An 11,612-nucleotide genomic window follows, 5' to 3' on the forward strand; every position below is an offset into this window, starting at 1 on the left:
GGCGCATTCCGCAGTCGCTGTTTGGGACGCTGGGTGTGCGGTTGCTCGGTGTCCCCTCCCGGTTTGCTGTCACAGCTGGTCCCTCGCCGGAGTCCAGGGCAGACACGGCGCGCGTCCTTGTTTGTGTGTGTGTGTGTGTGTGTGTGTCTGCGTGTCGCGCGCGCAGGATTCAGGGCTGAGGCGTCCCCTCACAGAAGAGGGCAGTTTGCACTCTGGCCTCGTTGCCCGGTTGGGAGTGTTTTTTTTTTTTTTTTTTTTTTTTTGTGAGCGCTTTTTTTATTTCAGGCTCCGTGCTGTCGGGGCTTGTTACTCGATCTCTGGCTAACTGCTTTCTGCCCCTTCAGTTGCCATTCCCGCCCAAGGTCGCCCCTCTGCCCTCGACCCTGGCCCGGGAGGGTGGGAAGCTTCGTCCCGCTCCCTGCCCACCCGCGTCTCCGCAGCTGTAGCCGCACCTGCCTAACTATGAATGGGGTCAACGACCCACCTCTTTTTATAAAAGATATTAAGCCCGGACTGAAAAACTTAAATGTCGTCTTTATTGTCCTGGAGATAGGTAAGTGGGGTCCGCAGCCCGGCAGCCACCCGCCGCGTTCCGGGCAGGAGGGAAGCGCGCCGCTGCCGCGAGCCGGGAGTTCTCCTCCCCCACCTCCCCGTCCACGTGGTCCGGTGACCCCGCGGGGCTCGGGTGGTCCTGCGGCGAGGTCCAGGGACTGCGGCTCTCCCGCTGCCCAGACCCCTTGTGACCCCAGAGGTGGAGTGTGCCTTCTGGAAGTCCTCGTTATCTAATACACCCCTTCCCCTTGTTGATTTTTAAATCCTCACAGGACGCGTGACCAAAACCAAAGACGGCCATGAAGTGAGATCATGCAAAGTAGCAGATAAAACGGGCAGCATCACTATTTCCGTGTGGGATGAAATCGGAGGTCTTATACAGCCAGGGGATATTATACGATTGACCAGAGGGTAGGTGTGCATAACGCAGAGGGGTGCGCGGGGCAAAGTGCTGCTTAAGTGGCCTTCTGCGGAATACGAATTGCCTGAGGTCGGGGACCTTGGCAAGTTCCAGAATTCCATGCCTTTTCTCTGGGCCGCTCCGAGGAGTTAAGAGACCCTTACACGTTCACTTGTATGGTGGAGAGCGTTGGGATATAAGATGCGTGCCTTTAAAACCGGTCAGTCTCAGCCGGGAATCTAACCTCCCTCATACCCCTAACCTCAGTTTGTAGGTTACGTAGATCTTTAAATACTGATACGGGGTTATTGAGTCTTTTTGGTAAATAATGTTAGCAGAGTCAATACTCTATCTTTTTCATAAGTTATTTAATTTGTCACTTAATTCTTTTCGAACCTTTTCCCCTTTTTAATGACTTGAAATCCTGCCAGTATTTTACCTGTACTTAACTTTATTTAGACAGTGTGGGAATTAAGACTGTAGTGCAGAATTTAGCAGTTTTTGTGATATGTCAAATTTGAACTCTGATGTAAAAGTTAAGAGAGGAAGGTCACAATATTTGGAAGGCACATTCTCAAAAATGATTTCCTGTGCCTATTGCTATAAGGTCAATGTTGTAGAAATACCAGAATGATATGCAGAAAATGTTTGGTAGAAAGATGTCTATAATATTTCCATCCATAAGAATCAGTTGGTAGATTGCTTTTTAAAAATAATTTAGCACAACTATTTTTTTGCTTGGTAGTTAGACTACCTTTAAAAACTTACCAAGTCTTTATCTTAGGAAGGTAAAAGGTCAGGAAAGGGTCTTGAAAAATAGATTTTGGAAGTTTTGTGGTTAACAAAATTGTAGTAATTTATTGTTCAAACTATAGAAAAGGTAGGTGGAGATTGATTTTGGCGTTAGTACGTAGAATCTCAGCGAAGCTTTGGATCATCTAGAATGCAGAGCTTACAGCCCTTGGATAATATCTTACAGGCCTTACAACATCTTCAGGAAGTGAGGCAGCATCAAACAAGGAAGTGAGAGTCAGGACTTAGACATTTTGTTCTCATACACTGACTCATTATGACACTAATTGTGTCTTTTAAGTTTCCGCATCTCTAACTTAATACACAAAAAAATTCCTGCATGGGAGGGTATGGTTAGGATTAGCATAAAGTTGTTTTGGCTGCCAAAGTATCTCATGTAGTGACTAAAAGTGTTTTATACACTGTAAGCAGCATCTCTTTCCAAGTATTTCACATTCTGCAGTCATAGAAAATACTTAGATGTGACCATCAAAAAAACTGTGGAAAAAACTAAGTTCAGTGGCCATATAATATCTGGGACTTCAAGGAGTACAATTTAACGTAAAGTTCAAAATTAAAGAAACTTATTTCCTAATTTTAATTTGATGAAGTTATTACACTTCCACTTCCTCTTGTGTAAATGGGAATAATTATACTCACTAAACACATCCAGCAGAGTCTGGCCCATTGTAAGACCATTAAATTCTAGCTGAATCTAAAAAAAAAAGTGGCTTTAAGGAAGACATACATCTAAATAATGGTAATTGACATGTTTATCAGAAAACCCTGCAAACATTGATCTTATTACTGAAACAAGTGAAATTAAATGTTTAATTACGTAACTTCAAATTTTTTCTCAAAATATGCATTAATTTTTATGTAGGGGAAATTCTAGTGCACTGTTTTCCAAGTTACTGTACAGCAGAATGGTGAATAGTCTTTAATCAGTAACCCTTTCTAAATGAAGAGAATTAGCAAATTTGCATTTACCTACATTAAAAGATAAGTTAATCATTATACTTGGTTATAATTTATTATTATAAGCCATGAAATTACCACAGTGGTTGTATTAAAAAACCCCACTAAAAACCAAACCTTGGACTGATTTTTCAGTATTGATTAATTTACATTTTTTCTTAGATTTGTATGTAGGATTATTTTTATCTAATGATGCTGTCTGCATTCATAATTGTTCAGTCAAGTTGGTGTTAAAAATTGCAAATTTAGAAAGGCAGATAGGTGAAAGATTTGTGATCTTAGTTTTTTTCATCCCTTCATTAAATTTTACCAAATTTTCAGTAGTTTGGGAATCCTCTGTTTTATGGAGGTAAAGAAAAAACCATTATATCAGTATCTGACTAGACCAAGTGAATGACTGCTAAAGTAAACACAGGATGTTCATTATATGTATCCTGTTATTGAAATATAATTTTCACTTTGCAATTGAAGGTCCTCCCTTTGTTATTTAACTAAAGATGTGATCTTTGGAGTATAACAGTGCTTGGTTTGTGAAAAGACTATTTTCCAGGGTTAATTGTAGTTTAGATAATTATGTCACAATTTGCAATAGAGTTTTCTTTGTATTTTTCCTTAGTAATACGTTACGTTAACCAAAATTGGGTTAATTGTAATTGATTTACTGTGGGTAAATCTATGGATTTTACTACTTACTGTGGGTAAGTCTATGGGTAAACACTGTGTATTTTATTTACATAGTTTTTGATCCTCACTGCATCCCAATACAAAAAATACAGTATAAAAATATATTTTATTTAACTAGAAGCTTATATACATAAACTGATGTTTCTTTCTAGCTATGCATCCATGTGGAAAGGATGTCTGACACTTTATACTGGAAGGGGTGGAGAACTTCAAAAAATTGGAGAGTAAGTATTAAAATGCATTTCATTTAAATTTAATAAATTACAGATAGTATCTACATAATAACTGGTAGGTATAATCTATAAACTTCTTCCTTGGCCTTTTTTTTTGACGATTAAACTGATTGCCTTCAGTAATTTAATTGTTAAAAATAACTTCACATGTATGTAGTTTAACAGCTATAGCTATCAATACTGTTTCCTATGGTTAAGTGTGTCAGTTTTTCCTGGCAAAAAAGCATTAAGAAGCTGCATTTGAGACAAGCCCCAGGGGGAACATTTTGTAGTCTGTGGGAGCATGCATCTTTCAGGTGGCATAAATGCCATTTGAATTAGATTCTGTCTTCTAGTGAATTGCCAAATAAGCCAGGTATAGGTTTCATGCTCTAAGTTTACATTTTGTTTTTTCTCTGTTAATGGGTGAATATGTACTTGTGGTAAAAGGCGACTTGCAGCAATGACAGTGTGGTCCTATATGTGTCTACAGTCTAGGTACCATACAGGCAGCTGCAATGCAAGCTTCCATATACTGCTACCTGGTACTCTTTACCCTGACTTTAAGGAACCATCCTTTTTAGGGCTGTTAAGGTAATTTAGCCTCCATATTTGGGATGTACTCATAAAATACGGTGTTAGGCAAGTGAGCCAAATCATTAGTTCATTCGTTTCATTAATGCTTAGAGATCTACCTAATGTCCTTCAAATTGGAGGATATTTAAAGGGAGAAGTCACAAGTGGCACAAAAAAAGAAAAACGGAAAATATTTTCCATCCTGTAAGGTTAAGATACTTTGGTAAAAATAAGCAATCATGTTAGCCTTTAAAAGATCAGAAACTGGTAAAATTTTGCCCTTACTAGGAGGAAAATTGGGATTTCCATCTGTTTCTATTTTGAGTAGTATTTGAGCAGTGTTTATGAAAGGTTATAGCATCAGTATTACCAGAAGATTTAGGATCCTGCCCTGACTTTAATATATAAAGAAGTATTTATAATAATGGAGATCAGTATGTGAAAAACCACTCAATTCTTAGTGACTTTGTCAGGGTCAGTCTATGATTTGCTAAAACTGGTTCTGATTTCTTATTTGTGGGGTGAGGAGCTAAGAAAATGCTCATGTGTAATGTTATATACACCATAGTCAGTTTATGAGAAGCATTGGGATAAACTGTTGTCTTGATAGCCAGTTATCTGTATTCATATCTGAAGAACCCACTCTTAACCTTGAATGATTATCTTTGCAGATTCACAGTGATTGGTCAAAAGAGGGACTGGATGAGAGTGTGTGAATGGATCAAGGCAAATCCATCACCACTGCTGGAAAAACCACTCAGGAACCCTACACATGGTTCAGTGGCATAGTCTCTGGAAAAACAGAACAAAGGAGTGTTTCTGTGTTTTTGCTCTTTGACATGTTTTTTTTTTGATAGTAAAGAAGAATAATTAAATACAAAATGGAGTGTTTTATACAGACAATCAAAATGTTTGATTTCTTATGGAACATAAGCATTTAGGAAGTTTTTGTTGCAATCGAATAGAGTTAGTTAGCATGTTGCTTTTTAGTTAATTCATTTGACACCTAAATTCTTCATTCCTGTAAATTGGGTATGTTACATAAAGAAAGGTTGATTCCTTTATTTCAGAAGTCATTTAATTTGTCCTTCATTTTCTTTCAGATTTTGTATGGTTTATTCAGAAGTGCCAAATTTCAGTGAACCCAACCCAGATTATCGAGGCCAACAGAACAAAGGGGTAATTAATCCAAATGTGTAGTCTATTTTTGTGATTAGGCCAAAATCTGCCTGTAATTCTCTGGCTACATTGCCAGCAAGAATTTTAAAAGGAATCTTTTAAGTCATGCATTCCATATGTTTCGTGAGTCTGTGTATGTATTTTCAGTATCATATTAATTAAACATATGTGCGAGTTAGCACTTGGTGGAGTGGGAGTAATACCAGGAAATGCAAAAAGATGTAGCCAGAAGCTGTGAAGGTTTGGGAAACATTCCTGAATATTAACATTGAATAAACTTGGATAAATCTTTTAAAAATTTGTTTAAAAATTGAAATAATGAGTATGTACAGTATGTTATTATAAATGCTTTTTCTAAATCTTCATTTGGATAAATAAAAAAATTTTTTTTAGGCTCACAATGAACAGAAGAATAATTCCATGAATGGTAATATGGGTACAGGTACATTTGGATCAGTGGGTAAGATTTTTTTATTTTTCTTGTATATTTGTGATCAGGTGAAAGAATTAAGGGACTATATATTATGAAATATTTAGAGGAAAAAATTGTCTTTAGGCATTAGTACTAAAAGACAACTGCTAGAAAATAGGGAATTCCCAAATAACTGATTTTCTAGAAAGCAGATATTCTCTCAAGTTAATTTATTGAGCACATTCTATATTTAAACATTTGGGCCAGTTACTGAAAATACAGTGGTGAACACTGGCTAATAATAACAAATCTAACTTTCGGTGATGCATCATGTTATTTCCCATTGATTTTTATAAAATTTCCATTGATTTTATAAAATTTAGATGCAGAATTACTGGTTGTTTTCATGAGCTGAAAGCCTTTTATCTTCAGAATAATAATAGCTCACTTTAATTTTTCATTTACTGCTAGTTACCTCTTTAAAAGCTGACCTTTACTCCTCAAGTACCCTTAGATGTCATGTTAATGGTTCTTGAAAACATGTTAAAAGTCTTTTGAAGTCTTTATCCTTAAATAACTGAGGAAAAGTCTTTTGTGACTGGATTTCATTGGGGTGGCTGAAGTTTTTATTTGACCTGATGGCTACATGCTGTAGCACAGCTGATGGTCATCACATTGTGGGAAACTTTCTTTCTTTTCCTTTAAATATTAGAGTTACATTGTCTCTTTTGAAACATTACCCTATTTGAACCAAATGCCAGTACTCATACACTACTTTGTCCTTTTTCTTTTTTTTACCCTTATAATGTAGGAAGTGTGTTATCTGTGCTTTTTTATACTCTACTAATTTCTCATTCTGTTACCCCAGTTATTCTTTTTTCTTTCTATTAATGAAGCATGAAGTTAATATATTCACAGTAATCATGTTTGGAAAAACTTAGAATCTACATCAAGTTTTTCCATAGTTTAAAAATACAGGCAATTGTTTTCCCTAATGTTACCTGTAGGTGTTAATAGCATGTATTAGAACTTCAAATAATTGTACTTCTATAGGTCAGTATCTGAAAATGGTGATGAATTTCTATATTCTTTTTTTAGGAAACGGGTTTGAAACTGGCCCAGAATCAAGGGGATGCCAAGTTTCATATGCTGGTAGAAGCAATGGTCGGGGACCTATAAATCCACCAAGAACAGCTAATAATCAAACAGTCATGACCACAATAAGTAATGGCAGGGACCCTCGGAGAGCATTTAAGAGATAACCTATGCCAAATACTCATGTAGTTTTTAAACTATATTCCCTACTTGAACACTTACTGCACTTTTATTTATTGTTAACTGTGAAAACTGTTCTTTATCGGTTTCGTTCCATGTTTTTGGTTTGTTAACAAGAGTGGTTTGTTTTGATAGCAAAACTGTACGGCTGTTCAAGTCTCCTATTGAAGAATGGGAACACTCTGAAAAGTAGGGGCATTTATTTTTAGAGCAAAAAACTTTGAATATTCTCTAAAAAAACCTGCACCCATTGGTGCAGTTACATAAGATACCAACATTATAGCCTCTGTGAGTCTATCTTCTGTGTAAATTTTGTAATATTTAAAATAAGGCTTACTGGGAGATGTTCTTTTTCCTTAAATTCGTGTATTGCCAACTAAAGCAATAACCACCAAAAAATACCCCAAATTCAGTCAATGCTAGCAGAAGTTTCTGAGTGTTTGTGAATCCAGGAATGATTGACTGCTTCATTGAATGCCTGCCATTAAGATTTTTCCAAGGAGTGAATCATCCTAAACTTGTTCGATTACCAAAAAACACATTCTTTATCAGAATTATGGAATAGAATATGATCTGTATTATAACAAGTAATTTTTATAAGAAAGCTACTTTTATTTTAGGATATTCCTATTAATACTTATCAAAAACTGAGGCCTTGAATATTTATTTTTTGAAGTACTATGTCAAATGTTAAAGTATAATTTGAAGGAGTTACAAAGTCATAATAAATACTGATCTAATTTAAAAATTGTGGTAAATAACACATTATAGTTAAGGCAGTTCAAATTGAGTTCATGTAGAAATACGCAGTCTTTTTTACAGAGTCCCAATTCATGTAGAAATACACCATCTTTTTTAAGTTATAGGGTCCTAGGTACTTGGAGAAACTCAGCCTGGAGTAAAAATCTGAGGTACTTTATTTAAAGGAAGGTGCATGTATGTGTGTGTGTGTGTGTGTGTGTGTGTGTTTCAAGTTTCTGAACACAGTCACAAAGCCTTATCAGTAGAAGTTAAGAAATGGCTCTCTTAAAAAAGCAAATACAGCTTTATTCAGAAATGTACCAGTAGAATTTATTTGTGTTGTAAATGGTCCCCAGTTCCACTTTTTACTTTAGGTGGATCACTGGTAAATTTTTCCTTTGTTAATTCAACTTTTCTTTAATATTATCTCTTGAATAAAACTTGCATTAATGTTAAAAGACCTACCTTAGTTTTCTTCTTTTAGTGATGTCTAAGGAGAGCCAGGATGTACATTTTATGGTAGTTTCATTTTGGCTTCAGCATGGCAACTACTTAGCTCTGTATTTGCCGCTTTGTCTTTTTTTCCTCCCACATCAAATCTCAAAGTAATTTAGGTAGACTTTGCTTTCTGACCTTAGCGTTTAAATATAAAAACTTGTGCCAGATTATTTGTCTAATTCAGCATATCTAATTAATATTTCAGTACCCACTACATTAGGTACCATGTAAAGAGTGTTAGTGGTAGATGAAATAATGGATATTCTTGAGTTTGTTTATGATCTATATAGTACTTCAGTAATAGGGAGTTATATATTACTGAGAAAAGTTTTCCCTTTCTTCATATACTGATGATTATAGTTAATTAGGCTTTGTGACTAAGATGTTCACAAAATTACAGATGTTTAAAGAAAAAAAGGTACAAATTAGTGTGTAATTTTTTATTTTAAATCTACGAGGTAGGAACAATATAAGATATTTGTAGGAGAATATAGTGTTAAAGGTGATTTTAAAAGAAAGAATTTTGGAGTTTGGAAAATTGAAATAATCAGGTAAGGATTGCTGAGCTCCCAATCTTGGCCGCGTTATCTCGTTACCTGTGATGTTGGACCTGCTATTACACCTGAAACCTCTGTAAGCCTTAGTTTCCACAGCTATAAAAACAAGTAAGTAACACATACCCCTTTGTAAAGTTATTTAAGGTTTTCGATGGGAGTGGTTAGAATGATTTCTGGCACGTGATCAGTCCCATTGTTGTCTAATCATACCTCAAGAGAAAAAAAAACTCAAGGTTAGGAAGTATAGATACGTCTTACCATGTTGAGATTAAAGAGAGACCTAAGCTTTTACTTTTGTAACTGATATTTGCCTCAATAATTTAACCTTGTTCTGTGTTCTTTTTTATTAACCAATTTCTTTTTTCTTAAGGGAAGCCTCCAAAACCAAAGCAAAGTGAGTTACAATCCATAGTCAACATTTGCCTTACCAGTCTGCTCGGACAGCACTCATCAAGAAGTTAACAGGAAGGAAGATTCCTACCTTTTTCCGTCACGGTGCTTCCAGCTGTCAACTTTTAAATAAGTTTAAACACCTACCTGAAACAAAAAGCATCTAGGTTAAAAATACACACTCCTCGGATTGTGTCCCATTTCATTTCCACAACACAGTTATGATGTGAACTGAGGTCTCAGCCGCCAGCTGCGCTCCTGTCTGGGCAGGTTCCGTGGGGGGTTTGCCACAGTACAGAGAGAAAGATGGAACCTGTAAGGCCGGAAGATATGGAAGAGTGAAGGGTGCAGTGTACTTCCACACAGGCACTTAGGTTTTCCTGTAGTATATTGACACTCTTTTTGCTTTATTCCTATAGTTAAAAAAATTTTTTTTATTAAGGTATTATTGATATACACTCTTATGAAGGTTTCACATGAAAAAACAATGTGTTTACTACATTCACTCATATTATCAAGTCCCCACCCATATTGCAATGCAGTAACTGTTCATCAGTGTAGTGAGATGCCACAGATTCACTGTTTGCCTTCTCTGTGCTACACTGTTTTCCCTGTGATCCCCCACACCGTGTGTGCTAAACATAATACCCTTCAATCCGCTTCTCCCTTCCTTCCCAACCACTCTCCCCAGTCCCTTTCCCTTTGGTAACCACTAGTTCCTTGGAGTCTGTGAGTCTGCTGCTGTTTTGTTCCTTCAGTTTTGCTTTGTTGTTATACTCCACAAATGAGGGAAATCATTTGGCACTTGTCTTTCTCTGCCTGTCTTATTTCACTGAGCATAATAATGTCCTCTAGCTCCATCCATATTGTTGCAAATGGTAGGATTTGTTTCTTTCTTATGGCTGAATAGTATTCCATTGTGTATATGTACCACCTCTGCTTTATCCATTTATCTACTGATGGACACTTAGGTTGCTTCCATATCTTGGCTATTGTAAAAAGTGCTGTGATAAACATAGGGGTGCATATGTCTTTGAATCTGAGAACTTGTATTCTTTGGGTAAATTCCAAGGAGCGGGATTCCCAGATCAAATGGTATTTCCATTTTGAGTTTTTTGAGGAACCTCCATATTGCTTTCCACAATGGTTGAACTAGCTTGCATTCCCACCAGCAGAATAGGAGGGTTCCCCTTTCTCTGTGTCCTCACCAACAGTTTTTAGTCTTTTCAATGCTGGCCATATGAGGTGATATCTCATTGTGGTATTAATTTGCATTTCCCTGATGATTAGTGATGTGGAGCATCTTTTCATGTGTCTATTGGCCATCAGAATTTCTTTGGAGAACTGTCTCTTCATATCCTCTGCCCATTTTCTAATCAGGTTATTTGCTTTTTGGGTGCTGAGGTGTGTGAGTTCTTTATATATTTTGGATGTTAACCCCTTGTCGGATATCTCATTTACAAATATATTTTCCCATACTGTAGGATGCCTTTTTGTTCTGTTGATGGTGTCCTTTGCCATACAGAAACTTCTTAGTTTGATGTAGTCCCATGAGTTCATTTTTGCTTATGTTTCCCTTGCTCCAAGAGATGTGTTCAGGAAGAAGTTGCTCATGCTTATATTCAGGAGATTTTTGCCTATGTTGTCTTCTAAGAGTTTTATGCTTTCATTACTTACATTCAGGTCTTTGGTTCATTTCGAGTTTACTTTTGTATATGGGGTTAAACAATAATCCAGTTTCATTCTCTTGCATGTAACTCCAGTTTTGCCAACACCAGCTGTTGAAGAGGCTGTCATTTCCCCATTTATATCCATGGCTCCTTTATCATATATTAATTGATCATATATGGTTGGGTTTCTATCAGGGCTCTCTAGTCTGTTTCATTGGTCTGTGGGTCTGTTCTTGTGCCAGTACCAAATTGTCTTGATTACTGTGGCTTTGTAGTAGAGCTTGAAGTCAGGGGGCATAATCCCCCCAACTTTTCTCTTCCTTCTTAGGATTACATTGGCTATTTGGGGTCTTTTGTGGTTCCATATGAATTTTAGAACGATTTTCTCTAGTTCGTTGAAGAATGCTGTTGGTACTTTGATAGGAGTTGCATTGAATCTGTAGATTGCTTTAGGCAGGATGCCCATTTTGACAATATTAATTCTTCCTATCCATGAGCATGGGATGTGTTTCCATTTATTGGTTTCTTTAATTTCTCTTCAGTGTATTGTAGTTTTCAGAGTATAGGTCTTTCACTTCCTTGATTAGGTTTATTCCTAGGTATTTTCTTTTTGATGCAACTGTGAATGGAGTTGTTTTCCTGATTTCTCTTTCTGCTAGTTCATTGTTAGTGTATAGGAATGCGACAGATTTCTGC

The 11,612-nt window shown here is 36.6% G+C and overlaps 1 protein-coding gene across 3 annotated transcripts; it reads left to right on the forward strand.

The window, feature by feature from the left end:
• Window positions 1-11: 11 nt before the first annotated feature.
• Window positions 12-9,432, forward strand: NABP1 (nucleic acid binding protein 1). 3 transcript variants are annotated; one of them, XM_036928082.2, is made up of 6 exons: window positions 12-98; window positions 825-963; window positions 3,559-3,630; window positions 5,298-5,373; window positions 5,767-5,833; window positions 6,884-9,432. In XM_036928082.2, exons 3-6 carry the CDS (start codon window positions 3,569-3,571, stop codon window positions 7,045-7,047), a joined length of 369 nt encoding a protein of 122 aa, XP_036783977.1. In that variant the 5' UTR covers window positions 12-98; window positions 825-963; window positions 3,559-3,568; the 3' UTR covers window positions 7,048-9,432. The 3 variants fall into 3 exon arrangements, with proteins under 3 accessions (XP_036783977.1, XP_057359706.1, XP_036783976.1); XM_057503723.1 differs by having other exon boundaries at window positions 43-125; XM_036928081.2 differs by lacking the exon at window positions 12-98 and adding an exon at window positions 179-553.
• The last annotated feature ends 2,180 nt before the right edge of the window (window positions 9,433-11,612 follow it).

This window comes from Manis pentadactyla, chromosome 6 (genome assembly GCF_030020395.1).
Source record: "Manis pentadactyla isolate mManPen7 chromosome 6, mManPen7.hap1, whole genome shotgun sequence".
Classification (NCBI taxonomy): domain Eukaryota; kingdom Metazoa; phylum Chordata; class Mammalia; order Pholidota; family Manidae; genus Manis; species Manis pentadactyla.